General features: G+C 36.9%; 1 protein-coding gene across 1 annotated transcript; it reads right to left on the reverse strand.

The window, feature by feature from the left end:
* Positions 1–251: 251 nt before the first annotated feature.
* Positions 252–21,561, reverse strand: DAW1 (dynein assembly factor with WD repeats 1). The gene is made up of 13 exons (XM_032193224.1): positions 21,420–21,561; positions 20,266–20,338; positions 19,119–19,263; positions 15,336–15,394; positions 14,563–14,685; positions 12,597–12,696; positions 9,839–9,946; positions 8,959–9,065; positions 5,905–6,007; positions 4,228–4,342; positions 2,909–2,985; positions 1,219–1,381; positions 252–542 (listed from the first exon to the last, which is right to left on the reverse strand). Exons 1-13 carry the CDS (start codon positions 21,559–21,561, stop codon positions 508–510), a joined length of 1,350 nt encoding a protein of 449 aa, XP_032049115.1. The 3' UTR covers positions 252–507.
* Positions 21,562–23,402: the final 1,841 nt, after the last annotated feature.

Consider the following 23,402-nt stretch of genomic DNA (forward strand, 5'->3'; position numbering starts at 1 on the left):
AAAACAAAGACACAAAGAAACGGGGGCGTCCCAGGTTCATTCATGCTAATCATGATTTCTCTCAGGTAACAGAGATGACAGAGCCAGACTCTTTTCAGTAGTATTGAGTGAGGAGGCAACAAGCACAAATTGAAATACAAAAAAGCGTTCCACTTCAGCGTGAGGGTGATCAAACACTGGAGCAGACTGCCTAGAAAAACTGTGGAGTCTCCATCCTTGGAGATATTCATAACCCACTTGACTGGGCCCTGGGCAGCCTGCTGAGCTGACATGCTCTGAGCAGGGATATTGTACTAGACAATCTCCAGAGGTCACTTCTGCTACTCTGTGATTCTCCATCTACTAGACATCAGTAAGTCTAACCTATCAAAATCTAGGTAACTTGGTTACTTCAGCAAAGCTGAAACAACAAATGGGTTAATAGAAAAAAGATCTGAAGACTGAGTTTATTGACTACAAAACTCATGATGCAGGCACATTCCATACTGGATCTTTCCTTGTCTTCAGTCAGTGCCATATTCTACAGGTGTTATCCTTGCTCCCTAGTAATAAACACACATTGTGAGGGAAAGTTTAGGACAACATACTCATTTTTGTTAACTATATCAACAGACTGCTTTGAAAGCAGAGAAGACAGAAAGATAACGTTTTTTCTTTCCGCAACCAGCAAAAGACAGCAGGACCTGCAGCAGTATCTTTCACTGAGATCATCCTGCACCCCCATATTTTGGTAGTTCAATACAAAGGTCAAAGCAATCACAAATACTCTTTACATGTTTTCCCACTCCTGGGATTTTTTGGCTGAAATGAAAGAAACCTGAACAAAGTGCTGCATCAAGTACCCAATAGGTATGCTCCCATTCAAAAAGCTTTGCATTTTTCTCACCCAGAACTTCCTCACTGCAATGCATTACAAGAGCATGGCTTCCTCGCTGGCCTGGGGCCAGTACATGCCCATAGGACAGACAGTAAGGTACGTTCATGTCTCTACACAAATTTCTTCATGGCCATAGTTATATATTAAACATTTACATATTTAATATATACTAAAAATATTTAAAGGTTATAGCTTTTCTGTATTTTAAGTCACTGCTAAGTTATTTTTGGCGTGTCACGGCAGGGCTCTTTTCAGACTCCTTAATTTTTTAGCATAACAAGATTTAAAATGTATTACAAAAACAGACAAAAAAAAAAGATAATTTGGAATATGTTAGTTACCTGTAATGATTATATCGCCTTTGTAATTGAAAGCACAGGAGAATATCTCATCACTGTGACCCTCTAATATCTGAAGGCAGTGTCCAGTAGCAGCATCCCAGAGTCGAGCTGTTTTATCGGAGCTGGCTGTTAGTATACGATTGCCTTTAGGGTTGAAACATATCTTTTAAAAAGATAGAAAAGAATTATATTACTTAACATATTACTTTGTCTAGAAAAGGAAGCATATCTAGAAATTAAAAGATGAAAACAGAGGCCAGCAACTCCTGCATTCTTTTTTTTTATTTTTTTCCCACTAAAATTAAGGAAAGTATTCCACTAGCATCATCCTGGCAAACTTCTGTGGCTGGAAATTTTGTGCATGTACCAAGGTCCATAGACAATGACCACACTGGGATCAAGACTTTAGAATATTATCTGCCAAGATCACAATTGCTCTACAATGGTAACAACTTTATTTAAACATTATAATTATTCCAAAGTAGCAGATACACATATTTTATAGAGTTCTACTTTAAATACCATATGTCTGTATAATATCCAAACTCCCACTGAATGTAACTTATTATGCAGTATGTTTTCATATTTTGTTAAACATTCATTCCCTAAATTGCATGCATTTCCACATAATCAGATTTTTTTAAGCACTAACCAGACACTACCTGGTTTATACTGTAATGCAATTTTATTTAATTTCTGAGGGCAAAATGCCCATTCTCCAGAAATCAGATTCTAAGTAATAACCTTCCCAAGTGATCACAGCTACACAGAACATCTGCAGAAATAGATTGACTTCTCAGAATGCTCCCAGATCAGCGGATTCTCACTTCCAGCAGAGAAATCATGCCAGAACTGTGGACCCTGATGAGTACTGTCCCTAACCCTCCCACATCAGCAAGTATTCAGACTACATTCCTCAGTGTACCTACACTGAGTGTCAAATATTGTACTGCGCATATTAAGTGAGGAAGGACTAGCACTGCTGAACTTAATATTCTCAGTAGAGTGATTATACTAGCCAAATCAACACAATCAAAGCATGTGTGTTTTGTTCATAAAGAACCATCCTAGTTTCAAAATATGAACAATTCAATTACAAAATGCATCCAAAAAAAGCAACACAAGTATATCCCACTAGCATGGAAGCTAATGAAAATTACCTATTTGAAAATGAAAATTGAAAACTTGCAAGCATTAAATAACAAAGTTTTTAAAATATGCAAAATTTTGGAAGTAACTAAATGCATTTGACATTGAACTTTTGCATTCAAAATTGAGCTTGAGAAGATTTTCAGTGAAGCACATGAGTAAACTTCTCAAAACCAAGTGATTTTTAAAATGGGCTTTGAGCTTCCAAGTACCTTAAGCACTTTTGAAAATTAGACCTTTTATGTATTTTCCCACAGAAATGTTCTTTCTCTTCCATTTCATAAATCAGGTGTGCATAGAAATGAAAAAGAGTGAAGAGCAGGAGGTCCAACAGAAGCAAGGAGTATGGGTGATGGCAGAAGTCTCAGCAGGCAGTGGTCTTAACATTTCACCAAAATACTAAAAAACATGTGCTTATTCTTTAACAGTATTCCTGTGTCACGGAATAATTATGGCAGATAATAATTATATATAATAATTATGGCGGATTGAATGTCATACATTATTAAATAAGAAAAGGTGTAAATCACATACAACTTACTTTTGAAATCTCACATCCGTGCCCTTCTAGTTTTGCAATGCACTTTCTTGTTTCTGCATTATAGACTCTTCCTGATCCTGTTAATAGATTAGGAGCCATTTGCGATTCTTCTGTTTAAGTATGCTTTTCAATAAGAGCATCTTAATAAGGCCAGAAGGGCCTCATCCTCAAGTTTGATTTCTAATGATACAGGTTTTAACTCAGTTTCTCCCCAAGGATAAAGTACATTTAAAGGAGCTATGATCTGGCTTGGAAAGGTTGTCTTCTTAATGGTTTCTGCTGGTAAATACAGAAAACTATTTATTGTGATTCTTTGTCCTGGTTTCAGTTAGAACAGAGTTAATTTTCTTCCTAGTAGCTGGTGGAATGCTGTGTTTTGGCTTAGGATGAGAAGAGTGCTGATAACACCCCGATGTTTTAATTGTTGCAGAGCAGTGCTTATACCAAGCCAAGGACATCTCAGCCTTCGCTCTGTCCTGCCAACAGGCAGGCTGGGGGTGCAGTAAGAGCTGGGAGGGGACAGACCCAGGACAGGTGACCCAAACTAGCCAAAGGGGTATTCCATACCATCTGACGTCATGCTAAACAATATATAGGGGTGGCTAGCCGGGGGGAGGGGGCCGGACTGCTCGGGGTTAGGCTGGGCATCGGTCCGCGGGTGGTGAGCAATTGCATTGTGCATCACTTGTTTGTACATATTATTAGTAGTAGTACTATTATCATCATTGTATTATTATTGTTATGATTATTTTCCTGTCTTATTAAACTGTCTTTATCTCAACTCACGGGCTTCACTTTCCATTTCTCTCCCCCGTCCCAGAGAGGGAGGGGGGAGGATGAGCGAACGGCTGCGTGGTGTTTAGCTGCCGGCCAGGTTAAACCACGACATTCTTAAAAAATAATAATAAGCATGCAAAATTGCTGCATACCAATAACAAACAAATTTGCTTATTTCACCAACTCTTCATTGTGTATTATCCTGCTGTGCTTAAATCTGTGCTACCCAAAGCAAAATTCATTCAAAAGCCACTTATCTAAATATTTAAAATACATTTCCAGCCACAAACAAGTTATATTATAACAGGCTTGATGTTAAAGGTGAATAAAATATGAAAAATACTAAAATTTTAATTGGGGAAAAGATCCAAAGTTTAATGCAAAACTTTCTATAATGCAACAAATATAGCTCAATCTATAGTTTCAACTAATAATACTCCATTTTGATCAAGCTGAGTTCGGAACAGAAACAAAGGAAATGGACGAAGATGCTTTTATGCAAATATTGGAATCTTTACAGTAGTCCAAGTCACTTCACTTACCATCAGCAGAGGCTGTTGCGATACGCTGGCCAGCATAATCAAAGCAGACATCCAGTATCTCATCACTGTGACCTGTTAAAGTTGCTATATGTGCCCCAGTCATAGCATTCCACAGCTGCATAGGTAAACAAAGGTATTTTTTGGCTTATTTTGGTGAATTTACTTGAAAGGTAACTAGTTGATCAATGAAGTGACATGTATAGGTCTTTTCTGATGCCTGAATGAATGTGTTAACATGAAACCTGGATATCAATCAATAGAATCACTGCATTTTCAGCCTAATGAAGTACTACATATTTTGTATTTCAGCATCTTGATTAAATGAAACTTACAATACACATCATTATTTAACTGAACTTCATTGAAATGAACAAGCTCATATAAGAAGCTCATGGGCTTTGCATTTACTTACAAATTTGTTAATGAATAATGTGTATTAGTTTAAATTAATGCTCTCACGTTTACAAAAGACATAGTTTTACATATCAAGGAGCTGACAAGAAAGCTTCCATAAGAGCTAAACAGAACAGAATTCCAAAAATACAGTAAACACGATACAAGAGACAGAATTCAGGAGAAGAACCAGTATCTGTCTAAATTGTTACAATCTGTTTATGCTGCCTAAAATGAAGGAAGAGCGGGGTTTGGTTTGCTGGTGGTTTTTATTTTGTTTGTTTTGTTTGTTTGGTTGGTTTGGTTTGTTTGTTTGTTTTTGTTTTGTTTTTTAAATATAGGCATTTTGAATTCCCAGGGGGGGGAGGTGTCTGCAACACAAAAAAATATTCATAAGAGCTTATCCTCTGAAATATCTTTCGAGGTATTCAGCTATTACACAGGGCATGGTGGGCTTGGACCTTCAGAGTCAGACACTTAATTCCTCCATTCTGTGATTCTGCTTTGATTCTAATAAGCAAAATTCCACCTTTCTGGTGAAAACCTTTTGTATGATAAACTGTGAAGAGGTGGATTTGGGAAATAAAAAGCTGTAAAGCTTTGTCTGTTCCGTAGCAAGCAAAACAAGAATGCTATAAATGTGACTGCTTTTGTGTTTTTTTGTTTGTTTGTTTGTTTTTGTTTTGTTTTGTTTGTTGTTGTTGTTGTTGTTTGATTTTTGTTTTTTTAAGTGTTGGCATACCAAATTTGCCAAACTGCTGAGCACCTCTATCTCAATTTTATTTCAGTTGTGTGTGCAGTATCAGTGCAGATGAAATAAGGCCAATTTCTCACCACTGAAATGTAATCCTTTTGCAGTTTAATGCTAACAATCACAGGCATTCATCAGAAGCAATCCAACTGAAAATCTGTCTCCTAGTGACCTGCCAAAAGTACATGTGATGCTTGTGACACAAGTATTAAGGGGAAAAAAGAAGAAAGAAAAAAAAAGAATTAGACTCCAGGACATGTAAAAATAGTCCTTTATTTTCCATACTAACAATATTAATTACTTTTAACAGCCCAGGTCTGCCTTTTAGTTCAGCTGTACTGGGTGACATTTTAAACCACACAGTTAACTAACTTATAGAAAAGTTTTTAAAATAGTCTACAGTGCTTTTCTGAATGAAAACAGGGATTCACGATATTCTATATAAAATCTGACAATTAATTGCTTGCTACATTATAATGAATATCAAGAGAGATTATGTACAGGAGTGTCCAGTGCATATTCAAGTTCCTTACCATGCACGTTTTGTCCATTGATCCAGTGACAATGAGAGAACAGTCCCAGTTGAACTGTGCACTGCTAATCTCTCCTCGGTGGCCTATTAAAGTATGTAACATCCTACCAAAAAAAAAAAAAAAAGAGAATTTAGATTTTTAGTGTGTATATAACAATATAAATTAAAAGCAGCCTTATAAAACGGTATATTATATATATATAAAAAGGTGTCAAATCTTCACTACTTTATCCATCAAAGTAATTAAACGGAGAGGTACAGCTCATTTAGCATTCCAGCACTACATCAATTCCATTGTTTCTCTTTGAGACAAAGAGGCAGTGAAGAATAAAATGAAAGAGTCCTCCCTTCTGTTTCAAAAATATGTTAATGACTGTATTTCCAGTGAAATGTGATGACTTCAGTGTGAGACCGATTTCTTCTTTTCATCTAGATATAAATCGTATGCAGCAAGTTTTTCCACATTACTCTCCCATTATCCTACTTCAATGAGCTGTAAACAGTGTATTTTTAAAACTCCGTATCACCAGAATATTTAATCTAAATCTTTTCTAAAATCCACTGAATATCAAATGGAACTTAATCAGGTACTTAAAGTAAGCATGTACCCAAGTAACAAGCAAATGACAGCCAAATTGGAATATGATTTCTAATCCACATTAATCCTAAACTTGCTGCACAAGGACTGACAAATACTAGTTCCATTAAAATCTTCAATCAGCTTTAGCTGAATAAAGATGGGTACAATTAGCCATTATTGCTTACTATGAATTAATGGCCTATAAAGCAATGAACCCTAAAAAAGATTAATTGATATACATATTAAAGGATAAGTAAATTAGGATATTATCACAATGCTAATATTATGGAATCATTAATAGAAAACAGCTTTAACTAATGGATAAACTAATGACTAGAAAAACAACTAAATGAGTTTAAGTAACTGAAATGTTTTTATTTGTCACATAAGATTTGTAAGGGTAAATAAATTAATATATATGCTAAATGAACACATCACAAAGCAAGTCTCCTGAGCAATTGAATTCTTTGTTTATGATAATAAAAACTTGATGCTACTCATGTTGTTTTATAGAATGACTACTTTTCCTTTCTAACAATGTGAGGCCTGCATTGTTGCAATGGTGCAGAGCTTTTTACAGTAAATACAAAAATTAACAAACAGAAAAGTTATCTTTGTTATTTTTTGAACGTATTATTTGGCCATCAAGAATGTTATTATTCTAATACCTAATACCCAAAAAATCTAATCATGAAGGAGGTTGATAAAGCTTTGATTCCCATATTTTGAAAAGACAGCCCAGGCTTCAGGCCTCAGTGTAAATCTCTGGTGATTAAGCAGAATAAATATGAACATGTGGAACACATCTCACAGAAACCATGAGCTATCAGATACACAATCAGGAAGAACCAAGAAAACAGGCTGGTGAAATGCCATATAGAATTTTCAATTTAAATGAAAAACTTGAGTCTTCTTGAGGTTTCTTTCTTGTCTACTATGTCTGCTTCTCTCAAGAAATTTCTGGGTATCTACCCTGAAAAGAACTGAGGAATACAGGTACTCTATCAGAGTCAGCCAACATATTCAAAAACTAAATTAATATATTCCATATAATCCATATTTCAAAAAAACTTCAACTATACCCACATTTGGAAAGCAGTGTTTCTCTGTGATTTCATGTGGTGAAGGAAGGGCACACAACCTCACATACAAGCTTTTTGCAAATCTACCTGACACTGTGTGCAGACAAGCATGATTTGCTCACAAGTCTTTCTAACCACACCTCTTCTTTATTACTAAAGGCATCCATGCCCCACTGACATTTAGAAGGCTGAATGCTGGCCCTGGCACTGTGTTGCCCACTTGCTAATTACCAGAATTACCAGTGTTTAAAGAATTTCTTCCTTCATATTCCACTTCCTGCTATTGCCATGATGTGAAGCCCACGCTCATTTTGTAGAAAAAAGAATGCAACGATAAATCCCAAGACTTTGACTTCAGTGCGGCCTTAGACAAGAAGCTGGAAGAAGCTGTTTTCAAACAAAAATACTTGCAAGAACACCAGGCTGAATTAAGTTGAAACCAAACATCCTATTTGCTGAATGAGTGACTCCAAGGTGCTACCAAACATTAAACTGCTGAAGTTGAGTAAGCTCAAAGTTTACAGAATCAAGCCTTTAACGTACACACTAATGTGTGTACATTACTTTTTAAAATCATGATAACTCTTATTTTGAAGCTATACAACATTGTTTTTTTACTCCAAAATATCATTATGCTCCCATTCTCCTTTTATATATTAATTTCAGTGATATTTTTCTTGCTCTTGCAAAAAAAAAAAAATCACCTCTGAAGACACAGTATCTTTATCTTCATAAATTACTCTGTCAGTAATCAGAGCAATCATTTTATTATCCTACTTGTACTGAGTTTCCAGTTGAAAAAAACAAGAGGATTTTTCAGGATAATACAAGATCATACTTAGCTATTACGTTATTATTTGGTGGCATAATAAAGACATTTTGTTCTCTACAGTCAGAGGGACCAAATTTTCTCCTCTTCATAAATATACATTAACATAAAGTAGTGTGAGGAGGAAAATGGACACTGTGTTTTTTTTAAAGTCAATGTGACCATACTAATTTTCTATGAAATAACAGTCTTTATTTTTACTTGAACAGTCAGTTCCATCTAGAAATTATAGACACCTTCAAAACCACAAGTTTCCATGCTGATAAAATATTTTCCTGTTTGGAGCATTCTCCAGTAACAAGTGTAGGATATAACCATTGTCTGCCTCCTCCAATCCCATGAATAAATGGGAATTTAGAACAAAAACCTAAACCCGTTGCATACAAAAGCATTTGGTGAGTGGCACTTCTTTTTAGAAGAATAAAACTAGATAAGAGATGAATAGATGAAAGAATACAGAATCTAAAAGAAAAAAAAAAAGTCTGTAATTTGTAGCTCAACATTGTCTCTTTCATTTGTCATTAAATATGTAATGCAAAATGATATTTATTAGTACTTTAGTACCTGCCAGTGACAACTTCCCACACTGCTACTGTATTGTCAAAGGAGCCAGTGATAATCCTATCTCCGGTGGTGTTAAAAGACAATGTAATAATTTCTGCGGAATGCCCCTGAGAAAATTTTAAAAAAGGACTGTGAGAATGCAAATAGGACTTTTCCATTACCTTAGTTCAATATGTAGCTTTTTCAGCAGCATAATCTGTCTACAACAATTTAGTATCTTATTTACTGCCTTGTCCAATATATCACAAGTTTAACAAAAAGACCTACTGGACTGTAGAACAGTCGATATCCCAACAACTGCAAAAAATCAGGCACATCACTTAAGCAGTGAGTACATTGAGCCAGTGATAGATAATGAATCAGATATGTGACTGGTATTTTTCCATATTTGATTTTAGCAGAATCACATTTGTTCACCAATGCATACCAAAATCAGATGATTCATTTATCCCAGCAAACCATGTAGAGCAAAACAAAATCACAATCTAGAGGTAACTGGATGGCTTTCCTCCGCCAATATTTACATGAAGAAGATCCATGTAGATGACATCGATTTCTCAGAGTTACTTTAGGCAGAAGAGGTGATAAATTACAGTATTAACAACATGATTTAATGAGCAATGGAAGACATTCTAACCTGTAACAGTAACATCACTAAAATGAGAAAATCTGCCTTTTTATAAACAGGACTCCTTATAAAACATCATAATCTTATCCTTCTCTTCAAGCTTTCTTAATGTTTTGTAATTGCAGCCTCTGTGGGACCATCTAGTAACAGAAATTCTGTGCAAGTTTTAAAACTGTAGTATTAGTTATACTGTTAGTCAGAAAACAAGGAAAGGAAGGAACACCTTTAAAAACATAAAGAAAGAAAACATACTCTTAAAGTAACTACTTCTTCTCCTTTCTCTATATCCCATAACTTGGCAGTGGTATCCATGCTTCCAGTTGCCACCAATGTGCTTTGAAGATTAAATGATAAACATACCTGTAGCAAGAAACATTGGAGAGAAAAACGTGGGAAAGATCAGTTGCATACCCTTTCTCAAAACAAAGAAAGAGGCTCACAATATTTCTAAACAAGACAACAGTCTGATTTAATAGTTTATGACTTACAGAAAAATTATAAGGCTGACAGTTCATTAGGAGAGCAACAAATCCTTGTCCCATAGCTCCTGATGACTACTCAAATCTAGAAGACTAATTGGCTGCTTTACAATGACATCGTGTTAAAAAGACTTACTGGAACTTTCCCTGTATTGTTTTCTGAGCCTGGATTATAATTCACTATTTAGGTGCTTCATTTTGCATCACAGGGAGAAATCTAGTTCACAAAGTTTTAAACAGAATTGAAGCAGTTTATTTATGTATTGACAGTGCATACATATCTGGCAGAGAGCTATATATTCAGCATCAATATATGTAAATAAACTACAGCATCAGAATCTTATGCAATCTTAACAGCAACAAATTTCTAAACACTCTTCTACAGCTCCAAGAAGTTTCAGTCACACCCAAACTGCCACACTCCCGCATGCTCACATGTCGCCTCTCCCAGGATGTGTGGGTTACAAACACACCACCTTCTACGAGTATGTGTTCCCCTACTTGGACCTTCCACAGGAGACACAAGTGCTCTAGCTGTAGGTAAATCTATGTCACTTCATGTAATCTGCTGATCCCCATGCCAGTGAGCAGGCATCCAAATTCACATACTCACACCTTATGGGGTGGGAAGGAAGCCTGCTTGTCAGCCATGCTGACAATCCACCAGCCAGATGTAGACTCCACCTGGTCTCTCAAAAAATAAGGCTACACTGTCTGATCTACTCAGAGATCGTGATGGTCAGGGTGACTTCTGACCATGTCAGAGCAGCTTTTCCCAACTGCTGCTTCCAGTCTAATGTTTCCCCAACCTTGTTATAAGTCATCTTGTTTCTCATATACTTCATTTCAGGGTCTTCCACTTCTTTATTTCAAAACTATCTTTGAAATTCCCCTGCTACTGTACAAGTTGGCTGAGAGTGCTCCCATCTAGCACCTGGGGGCTGATGGTAGCCTTCCTCTTTAACAAGATCAGTCTGGGGCAAAAGCATTCCAGTTTTGCGTACACACACACTGTAAACTCGCACATTTAACAGGTGTTTAGCTTAGGGATATGGTTTAGTGGAGGGCTGTTAGCGTTAGGTTGGAGGTTGGACTCGATGACCTTGAGGTCTCTTCCAACCTAGGAAATTCTGTGATTCTGTGATTCTGTGTCACTATCTAGGCCATTTGCCATAGGTGCCCCCACAACATCATATTTACTTATGAAAGAGCAAGAACAAAAGTTCAACAACTTCCATAATTCATTTTTTCACATTAAAAAAAAAAAAAAAGCATTCTCTGTAATTATTCAGTATGACTGTTCTGCTAACAAGGAGCTGGAGGTGCCATATAAAAAGGAAAACAGTAGCTAAAGCCACTCATGCACTTCCATTCTGTCCATTTGTCTTTTTCTTTTTTAATACTGAATAGCCAAGGACATGCCCCTGCCAGGGGCATCCACAACAACAGCCTTCTTTTAGAAACAAGTCTCATTCAGAGAAACAGAATTTTCTGCTGGCTATAATCTTCTACTAATTATTTGCGAGCACACCTCATAACACTTTGGGTAGTAAATTCATTACACATCAGATTAAACCCCTACAGAAGTCAGAAATCGAAAGGGCCTTTAGCTAACCAATTTGTAGAAGCAAAATCACTACAAACTATCTCAATGAGCAATCATGTTCTTCATGGTAAGGGAGACCTGTCTCAGAAGTATACAGAGAATTAAAAACCTACTGAAACCAACACTGCCTTTCCCCATTGTAAAGCAGCATTTTCTCACACTACTTATGGGTCTTGCAACTGACAATATACATGCAGACCGTTTCCAGAAACAGTTTCCAGAAATGCTTATTGAATAATGATTCTATAGTTACTTTTATTCAGAAATATATTCTGCACTGAAACAGAGCGTTTTAGTGGGTTTGCCCTGATCTTTTAAATTGAAGTGCTGTGCATCAAGACATTTGCTGTTGCTAATAGAAGAACCAGAACAGAAATCAAAGATCTTTAAGCTTAAACTGTTTCGTTGTCATAAATCATTAACATTTCATCATCCCACATACTCTCAGTTAACATACTAAAATGCTATTTTATTTCAGAAATTGATTCTTCTGTGGCTTCAGTTGGTCCTGGGCATGAAGCAAGCAATGATGTTCTTGTGTATTTAGCTCTGCAAATGAGAGGTAATACAATGTATGTAGAAACATAACAGGACAATACATTAAAAAATCAAGGAATAATATGTGCAATAAATTGAAAATTCAGACTGTTGTGTTTTTCAAAAATGTTTAAACATTTAGCAAATAAAAATGTAGAAAAAAATAAAATAACCACTTCAACTGTATATAGTTTGTTCTATTTCATAAGAACTTTCAGAGTATCTTTTCTTTGTGCAGAGCAGGAAAACTCACAGGATCTGAATGTGTGAACAGATGTTGCGAAATGTCTGCCCCTTCCAGTGTCAGCTCCCAGAGACACGGAACCCAAAGCTATTTATAATGTTGCACGGAAACAGAAAGGAGTAAGAAACATTCATCAGCACTCACAATTTCTGCAGTATGTCCTCTGAAAGTATAGTAACATTTTCCTGTTTCTGTACTCCACAGTTTGCAGGTATTGTCAAATGATCCAGTGGCAATCTTGTCACTAAATGGAAAAACACTGTCATTTTTATTTGGAAGAAAAATCTTTGACTTCAAAGACAGTAGAACTCACAGAAACAATACCCAGTCTTCAAAGGATAAGAGCAGTATATTTCTTCAGATTCCCGCTTGCATGATGTTTTAGTTTAGCAATACATTCTATTAATTAAGTACTGACTGCTCCTGTGCAGATTTGCAAAGAAGAGAGTGGCAGCTGTGACCTTCTCTACCTCTGCTCCCGTGCACAGAACGAAGGGCACCTGCCATCACTTCAGCCAGCAGGCACTCCCTCTGCACAAGCTTGACACAAGACAGAGGTCAATGTATCTGGAGTTCCCTGCAGAAAGCTGCATGAAGGGGTTTCAGCTTTTGCATGCATTTTGGTGCATTCTGCTACACTACAAGATCCTAGAGCAGGATTTTACAAGCAGAAGTTATATTAATGGGAAAAATTAGCAGATAACTGATGAGGAACTTACATTAGGAATGAGGTTATCTGCTGTACTTCCAGAAGTATTTAAAAGCTATGTCATTTCATCTGAGAGAGCTTGTTTGTTTATAAACTGTTCCAGTCTGTTTTTTGTAAGCAGTTTCCGCAAATTTCAGTGAGTGAACTCTCTTCCCACTTAAGTCAATGGAAGAGTTGTGACTAACTGCAGTTAGAGCAAGATTGAAGTGAGGTACCCAGAAAACATAGCAAGGGAATGGATATTGAAACCTAAAAATTTGCGGAAAAAATGGTCTTTTTAAATTAAAGTTTTGAATTAAAATAGCACAAGGTTTCCATCGGGTTTTCACTCTCTATATATTGCTTCTCCACTCCTATATTACAGTCTAGTTATTGACCTCTGCACAGTTTTTTGTTAGATATTAGTTCACTTGAACTATATAAAACAATCTCATGAATTATTATTTTAAAGTAAAAAATAATATGAGAATATAAGACGTTGACATAGTGGTCTCTAAGCTGGAAAAAGTCTTTTCATTCAGAAGGAAATGATGATGCTCCAAATAGTATAAGAACAAGTCTTTAACATTTAATCCCTGATGTTAACTGTGTATTGCTTAACTGGTAAATAGGGCATCTGACAGTGAAAGCAGTAATGTGATTCAATATAAACACAGGAATTATTTTCTATCTTATTTTGCAGAGAAGCAAAATGACTTACTTATACAAAAGCTTCCTCAGGAAGCAAACAACAATGAAAAGTCAGTGCCTAACATAATTTTCTTCATCTAACAGGTGGCAATTCTGACCTAGGGCAAACAGTTATTGCAGAAAACAAAAGATGCACAGATGCATATTTGACATTCATACAGCGGCACCCTGTGGATTTTATAAAAATTACTCAACATCTCTGACATTTTTATATCATGTCTTAAATAGTAATGACTATGTAATACACATGTAACAAAAAGTGGAGAAATCCATTTTTGTTATGACAGAAATATTTCTCTTTAACTGCGGCAACAGAAACTGTATTAAATACATATCTCACATACAATTACATGGAGGCAGTAAGGAATGATTATAATCTGATGATGTAGATATTATCAGAAATAAATCTGTGTTACAATACATTAAACTGGCATGTACATAGATTTATCAAGACACTGCATACCTAATGAAATGTAAGCTTTGAATTTCTTAATATCATTTTAAAAATCAAAGCAGAAAAAACGCTTATATGTATGGCTTATACAAACAATACACAGTGCCATCCTGGTGATTAGCTACAGTAGAACTTTTCCAATTCAGAATTTGAACTCTTTGAGATAGTGTATTTTACTTCAAAACTCTAGTAACAGTGTTGTATTTGCAAAATAATGCAATTAGCAATTGTTATTTATTCAGCAAAAATATAATTACCCATAAGGGTTATTGAAAGCTATTGCAAAAACAACATTTCTGTGTCCCTCCAGTGTACGTAGCTCTTCTCCTGATGCAGTATCCCATACTTTGCAGGTTCTATCATAGCTTCCAGTGATAAAGCTAAAACAAAGAAAATAATTTCTGAATACTGTGAATATGTTACTGCTCCTGATACATCAGAAAATAAGTGACTTCCACAAATTTCAGTTAGCATTGTCTCAGACCCTAAATCTCTTCTTTCTAAAATATTGATTAATGACCATGGAAGATCCCTTTTTATTATTTATTTAGAGATATAAAACACTTGTTTCTAATCTTTATTGTATTTCAATTAAAATGCAAGCTGCTGCTTTCAAGACATTAAAGAAAAACGATTTGGTATAGGCCCATAGTGAAATCAATCAACACAAAATTCCACAAGCACGAAAGTCCCAAATTAATTTATGTCAAAGACTCTTTCAGCTTTCAGTGGTGCTTGCTGTATTGCCATAAAGGCGCTTCTTTGTGAAATACGGTAATTGTCAACAAACTATCATCTTGAAAGAAGAAAATGACATTCACTGAATCTCACTCACTACTTCTTTGCATATCCCGTTGGTTCTCCTACAGAAGCCTAAAGTCTAATCCCTAGTCACGGCTAACATTGTTTATAAATAGCATGGCTGACTTTTTTTCAGAAAGATAAGAGCAGTGAATTTGATTTGCAATGTAAATTACAAATACAAGATTTCAATTAGGGATTATGTTTCTAGAATTTGAAAACAACTTACCGAGAACCAGATTTATTGAATGCTACATTAGTCAGTGGTAACATATGTGCCCTAAGGACCTGAAATAGAAGGGGGAAGAGAGAAGAAAACAGTTGACACGTGAAAAAAAAATAACATATATATATATATATATATATATATATATATATATATATATATATATATATATATATATACACACTTGTATATATATATATTCAAAATATTCAATAGGTTAGTATTTTTCCTATGTGACATGATCTAGGTGTCCCTGCTCCAGCAGGGGGGTTGGACTAGATGATCTTTCAAGGTCCCTTCCGATGCCTAACATCTTGTGATTGTGCAATCTTCTCCTCCTGTCAGATTAGCAGTTACAGCCGTAATATATCAATCTCTAACTTAAAAAACAAACAACCAAAAAAGTCATGCCTCAGCAAGTTATTGCTGCAGACATTACAAAGCATTGATTTAAAATTCTTATTTCACTTGAATGAACTGTGTTTTCCCATTTGCTTGTCCTCCGATTTCTCTGAGACCAGTGAGGTAACCTTAGCTGACAGGGCAAAAACAAATGAGTGAAGGCGGCATGCCTAGTGAGCTCCCTGATGAAGAAAATCCTAACCACTTTTAAGCCTTAAATAGTGAAGCATCAGATCCAGATGAATTGAGTATTCTGAATGTTTTACGTCATATGTGGGATGCTTTCAGCTAGTATATGATTTTGCTTTTAAAAACAGGAAGAACAAAAATAAGCTGCAGCTGTATCCTATGAGGTCATGACAAAAAAGCATACAGAACAGTAACAAAGATATTTATCAAAACAAAATTCAATGAGGCGACTTCAGATTGGATTTCTGCCTGTGTTGTTTAGATTCTGGAGGATACTGTTTTTCTAATGTTTCAAAGGCCCTTTAATCAGACAGTACATATGCTTAATGTAAATTACCTCATACCAATAATAACATATACTAAAGCCTATTAAACATATATAAAAATAGTTTCAGACACATAGGTAACCGTAGTTTCAGACACTGGCCAATAAAAGTCAGTGTGCCAATATATAATCTGGCTACTGTATAATATTGTTTGCATTTGAACAACTTCCATCTACCACAAGCTGGACTCTCCTCTAAAGAATAACAATATAATGACCTGGGAAATGACAGCAACTGCTGAGAGTGAAGGGATGATAAAAATACAGCAGTGGTCCGCTGCTCTGTAGCATCACGAATGAAGATAGAATGACTTACGAGCAATGCCATTTAATCAGTGACATATTACCATGGCTTCAACTTTTTGTTCTCATCTCTAGCTTTCTCAGCTGCCTGTCTCAGAAAGGAAAATAACGGAAGCTCAGAGATCTTCGACTCAGAAGAGTATGAACTCATGGAAATGGAAGAGAAATAACAATGGTCAGGTAAGGGACAGAGAGAGAGAGAAACAGAAAATTTCTGTTCTCTAAAGAAAGTGAAACAAGTTGTCCTTTCAGCTGCAAGAATAGGAATGGGTAATCAAGATATGGAAATGACAAAAATACTTTGGTTCTGGTTTGTTGTTGTTTTTTGAAACACCCACTGTGTACAAATGTCTGCATATAAGTATGAAAAATTATGGAAATTAATGGAAATTTGATCCATGACATCTTTAGGGTTCCATGCAGGCAAATCCAAACAACAAATACATTTAACAGTTATGAACAAAAAGGGAGGAAAATTAGATGGTTTATGCTCAATTTCAGACCACAGAACTAACGCTATTCTTTCGATGCCTACTGCTGCAGTTGCTTCATCCACAGAACTCCAAACCTGCAAGAATTTCTTGTGCAAATGATATAATAATCAAATTGTAGGGCGATATTAAAAAACATACCTCCATTCTGCGAGATCTGTTACAGAAGCCCCTAGGATAATATCTGCAAATCAGTGCAGAGTGCCATTGCAATGCAGTAATTTAAAACCTGAGAACTCATTACAATGGCTCGCTTCCCTGCGGGGTGCCTAACACTGCACTGTCACCACAATTACTGGAAATAACCAAAGGATGGATTTATCTCACTGCCTATCTACTCACTTAAGATCATGCTCTTGAGCAATAGGAAAAAAATATTCATTTCCAAACAATGCAAGTACTGAACATTGTTAAAAAAAAAATCATGCTCACACTCATATTTTATATTTTATTAGTATCTCAGAAAGTCAGATACCCGTTTCGTTTATATGCATTAAATGGAACTGAAAATTAAACCAAGTTTTTTTCCCCACACTTCTAACTACTCTTTTGTGAAAGAACTAAGCCATCATCAATTGGATTTGCCCTCCTCAAGTATTTCTGAACTGATCAAACACGGCACTATACCCACCAAATGACAGTTAGGTTATTTACACTGAAATCTGGACATACATTTGAGTATTTGTCAGTCTTGGTGAGGAACAAACAATTTTAAAAAATTGTGAAAAGCAAGTTATTATAACAGCTGAGAGCATACCTTAAATTTAAAAAGTCTTTGTTGTGTTTTAAGAAACTGTATTATAGAAAGCTCTGTTTTCAAGGTTAAATGTACAGATCTTTTGTATTATTCACTCAGATGTGCACTGTTGCTCAGAAGAATCCAAATTATATCTAACAACATTGCAAATTCTGTTTTTAACCAAACCAACCAACACAAAACTTCTCCCTTCTCTCTCTATGCTGAGGACAATGATCAATACCGTACTACTGACCAGCAATTTTTAACAGCTACACAACGCCATCTGCTGACACAATGAAGACAGAACACTTAGTTATTTCAGATTGCAACATGCCATCTCTTGGAAGCAATTTCGTTTTTCTTTGCCTAATTAAATACAGTTAAGTCTGTTGTCTTCTGATAGACTGAATCCTGGATTTCAAGTCCCAAAAAGTCTCTCTAGTCGTTGCTCTTAAAAAACTGTATTATTTCAAATACATTTACAAAGTGCTGTCTGTAAACTGAAGATCAAACCGTCCATATTCGCATATTGATGTGAATATTTATGTATTAATATTTACAACTTAAAAGAAGACAAATTAATTTAGAAAAAAAAAAAAAGCACAGTATAAACACAGAAACTATGACTCCGTTACTCAAAGAAAAGAAGTGTGGGTACATGCCCATACACTACATTTTTCATCAGCTTTCCAAGGAAAAAAGAATGAAGAAACTTTTTATTATCATTATTCCATTTATTATTCCAGTCTTATTTACAAAATTCACTATGGAAGGCTTATATGAACCCTAACCTTGAAAACTGCTCTTTATCCAGTTCATTGGCTTATGTCCTGGCTGGCAGAAAGTAATTACAACTAGTATTACTGTATGTACCCAAATATCTAAATCAAACTTAAGTTCCACAAAACGAAGAACAAGAAGACAATGGTATAAAAATATTCAGGGCCTTTCCCAGCAGCTAATTATTTAGGTTCTATTTGTAGTTTTTGTTTAAACTTAACTATGGGTGTTGCTTGTCCACAGAGTTACTTGAATAATAAGGTAGTTATTTGTTTCCATCCAAAACACACCCTTGTACATATGCCTGTGTAAATAGAGTTTAGGAACAGTTATACCTCTGGCCTTTTGGGGGAATTCCTGACAGGCACAACCAGGCCATATTCAGTCTCTATAACAATGTGATCAAAAAGACACAAGACGTGATCAAAAAGACACAAGAAATTAGTAATGAAGTCCAAATGCTGCTCTCAAGTACAATACACAGCTCTAAAAACATAATTACAACATTCCAATGAAACCCCCCAAATCTCCAATATTATTTTAAAGATAACTCTGACCTTAAAAAGATAGAACTTGTGATCTTCTTGTTCCCCTAGCTTCTCCTGCAATCTTCGTACTAAATTTATGACATATTCCTTGCATGAAGCTGTGATGAGAGGTTCTCCTTTTTGAATTTCTTCTACTAAGGCTATGACATCTGTGCTAATTATGAGGGAAAAAAAAAAAACAGATTTCATCCTCTGGCAATAGTTATGATTATAAATGCAAGCATATTATTTACTTGCAGAGAAATGAAAGCAAGAAGTTAAATGCTATTCATTTATCTCATCCTGTAATGGCTTAAAAGAAATATGAATAAATCTTTCTTGGATTCTTACTTCCCTCTTTAGTAAAGCAGTTCAGTCAGATTTAACTTGTTAGAATTTTAGCTTAGCAAGAGCTTTATCTTCTCAATGGGTTTCCACAGACGGTCAGACATGGGAGATGCGCATCCAAACTTGGTTTTGGCATAAGTATTTAAATTACAGTGGAGCTTCGTGAATTGCCCATGAAGTAGCAACAACAAAAATTAGATGTGGAAAGCATTAAAATGATCTCTGTGTGTGTCTTCACAGATATATGTATGCTGCTGTAACACATAATTATGATAGCAATTACTAGAACATGGTCCGCAGTCCACTGGTACTCATAAAGAACCCAGGAAGTAGTTCACAACTAATCTGTAGAATCAGATCTTCTTTTTCTACAATCAGATAAACTGCTGAATCCTACCCATCCATGAGATAAACTGAGGACTGACAATATGCAGCACTGAAAGTGCAAACATACACTTATAACCAGTCCTACTGAGAAAGCCTAGCCTTCCCGCTAGCATGGAAATCATTGCAGTCTAAAAGGGATTTCCTATTTCAGTCCTCTAAACAGGAGCTACTAATATACCCATAAATTAGTATCCTCTCAGTGGTTATGCTCCTGTTAAGTAATGCAAGACAACTTTTATCTTTCACACAGTGACTTGTTATACCAAGAATACTGAGCTGGACAGTTTCAGGTAGGCAAAAATAAATAGTTTTTATATTTGGATCTTTCAGTGTGCATTTTAGTGAAAGAAACATCATTCACCTCAATTATGTTTAAAATAATCAGAATTGTATATAAGCACGCTATAAAACAGCAGATACTGTTGTTGCCTGAAATACTTACTCAGGACTAAGATCAAGTAGATCTATAGGTCTGGTCTTCGGCTCACCATCTTGTACATATTCCAGAATAATTCCTTTAAAAATATATGATAAACAGGTTATAATTCGATGTTAGGGATTTTATAATGCATACTGTTAATGCTTCTGCTTGTGTTGCCCTACTGACTTAGCAGACCTACTTCCAGCTACTGAGACAAGAAGGAGGTTAGGAATTCTCAGTTAGCAGAACAACTCTGCTATGTTTATATGATAACAAATACTAAATCTTATTACTTAAATATTTATGATCCATTTTCAATTCTGGAAAATAACAAGTTGTTGGTGTTTGCTTTTCCCCAACCACTTTTCACATGATTTCATCAGCTCTGTTTTCAAATAAACTGTACTGAAGATACTTGCTGCAGTTTGTATTTCCAAGAAGCCCAGAAAATTTGTTTTACAAAAACTGATACATTTATTTCACTGTTTGCAAAGGCAGTGACACACAGAAAACCAGAGCACACTTCCTATTTCCAGGTGTGCTCCATCACCTCCACAAGATGTACTTTGAGCTAACGCATTAAAATGTTTAACCTCATTGCTCAGTATTCTGCTGCTCCTTGCTTTTCTGTGGGAATGGATAATTTGGATTAATTTTCACATCACTGTATGTAAGGAAAACATTTAATTGGACAGAAAGATCTGTTATCACATCACACTCCCTGGGCTTGCCCTCTCCACCTTGTTCCACTCCGTGAAAGCAGTCACTCTCCTGAAGGAGCTAACGACGAGGCCAGCTCGCTGCCAATACCTCATCAAAGCACAGAGCTGCTCAGAGAAGCCACGCAACAACCACACGAAAAATAAGCAACACGGCAACTGTCCACTAAACAGGCCGTTACACCACACGTATGCTTTTTGGTGCTAATTGCCGCGACTTTTGAACTCCTAAACGCCGCGCGCCTCAGCAGAACGAGGTGATGCGCAAACACCTGCCTCGCCTACACGAGGTGCCATCACCAGCACCCCCTCCGCAGCACGCCGCTGGCGGACAGGAGCCCTACAGCAGCTGCCCTGTGCCCCACAGCGCCCCACACGAGCAAGGTGCACACGCGAGGAGGGCCGTGGTTACCGACAGCCCCCACCCAGCCGCCCCCAGGCCGCCAAGCCCCGCACCCGGCGGGTAGTAGCGCAGCAGCAGCCGCCTCAGCCCCATCGTGCGCCGCCAGCCCCGAGCCCCGAGCCCCGGCCCGCTGCCACGGCAACGGCCAAACAGAGCCTGCGCGCATGCGCCGCCACCCGCAGTGGCGGCCGCCATCTTCCGGCCCCGCCGCCTGCGGGGCGGGCAAATGGTGGTGGTGGTGGTGGTGGTGCCCTGGCCGGGGTCCCTCACAGCGAGGGCTGTGCCGTGTCTGCAACAGGCGGGCAGCAGAGCGCTGGTTTCTTCCTTTCTCTGTTCTCCATCATCCAGGCTTTCAACCTGCATTTCAGCAGAACTAGCTGTTGTAACAGCAAGATGTCACCACAGTAGCAATAGTCACCTGGGAGCTCATCAATATAGAGTCAGGCTTGCTGTTTCCCAGGTGGACTGATTTGTTTCCCAGGTGGACTGATTTGTACCTCTCCCTATTAATTTTACCTGTAACAATGTGTTATGCATGGGCTTGGTATTTGAAGGCTTTTCTGCCATTCTTGCAGTCACCTCATGGTGCCCCACTGAGCACCACCAGCTGGAAGGGCTGGCCCAGGGCTTCACCCGTGCACTGCGGAAATCAAGGTGTCAGCCTGAAAGCCTGAGCTGGAGTGCGCTACAAGGGTAACCAACATGGAACCATTAGAAGATAATGTACCCAAGAGTTGATCTTTATGCAGAAATGGCTGTAGATCATCGACGGGGGGAAGCAGCCAACATCCTTTCATTTCATCAGTCTCCTCACAGCCCGTATCATTGGTGAGGGGTCACTAGAACAAGGTTCAGGTCACTGTCTAACAGTACGTGACTTCTGTGAAACACTCACAGGACTCCCTACAGCTTCACTTTGAAGACAGACCTTTGGTTCTGCAAAGCTAGGAAGTAAAATACAATGGCCAATTCCAGGTTGTCTGTGAGACATGACTGGGGTTTGGTTTGATCTTTTGTCTCATTCATATGTGGAAGATTGGTTATCTTGAGGCGGATAGGAAATATTTTCATTGAAAACAATTAATCTAAACAACTTTACAACAGAACTGACTTATTTGGAATGACCCTGTTCAAAAACAACTTTTTGAACAACCCCTAGTCTTGGCGTCCTCTAGTGTCTTAACAGTTTTTTGTATTTGTTTAGCGTAATATGTAACCACCTCAATTATTCTTTCTAGGCATAAATATTTTTCTGTTCTTTTAGCTTAAATGATGCTAACAATGAACATGCCATGGGCGCTGCTTCTACATTAACTCCTTCCTCTCTGTTCTTTGCAAACACTCATGCAGCCTCTCTGATGTCTTCAGTATTAGTTAACACCAACTAGAAGTGTTATGTGTGATTTGTTAGTTAAATTTGAAGGCTTGGTACTTCTATACAACATAAATGAGGAGTATCTGCTATTTTAATATATTTTCTACAATAAGCCTCTCTTCAGTCCTGTACTTCAGGATGGTATTTGCATCATTGGATCAATTACTGTGGTATTCTTGAGAAATATTTTTTTTTCAAGGTTTTGCATACCATATACCAACAAGCTTGTTTTGTTTGTTTTTCATGAGGCATGGAAAGGACAAATGCAGCCCAGTCTGAACACGGAAGAGGGAAGTGGAGCAGCCACAGAGCTCTGTAACAACAGCTCCTTCCATGTTCTTGCCTTACTTTCTCCCTGTAAATCTCCATTCAAACACACATCTCACAGCTTGTCATCATCAGGAATAAGAGGTAATGGTGCTGATGACATTATCAGTCAAATCAGGCCTCGACTCTCATCCGCTTTCCTTGCTGGCATGATGGCATTGTTTACTCTATTCCTATATAAAAAATAGAAAAAAAATAAAATGCTGACTATCTGAGAAGGTGGCGAAGAGCTATGCTATTCTGAGATGAAGTTTTTCCCAAAGTGCCACTGTGAATAGGCTTGCATGCAAAATAAATAGATAGTAACTAATGGTATGTGACAAAACAGAACTAC

The sequence above is a fragment of the Aythya fuligula genome, chromosome 9, assembly GCF_009819795.1.
Source record: "Aythya fuligula isolate bAytFul2 chromosome 9, bAytFul2.pri, whole genome shotgun sequence".
Classification (NCBI taxonomy): Eukaryota; Metazoa; Chordata; class Aves; order Anseriformes; family Anatidae; genus Aythya; species Aythya fuligula.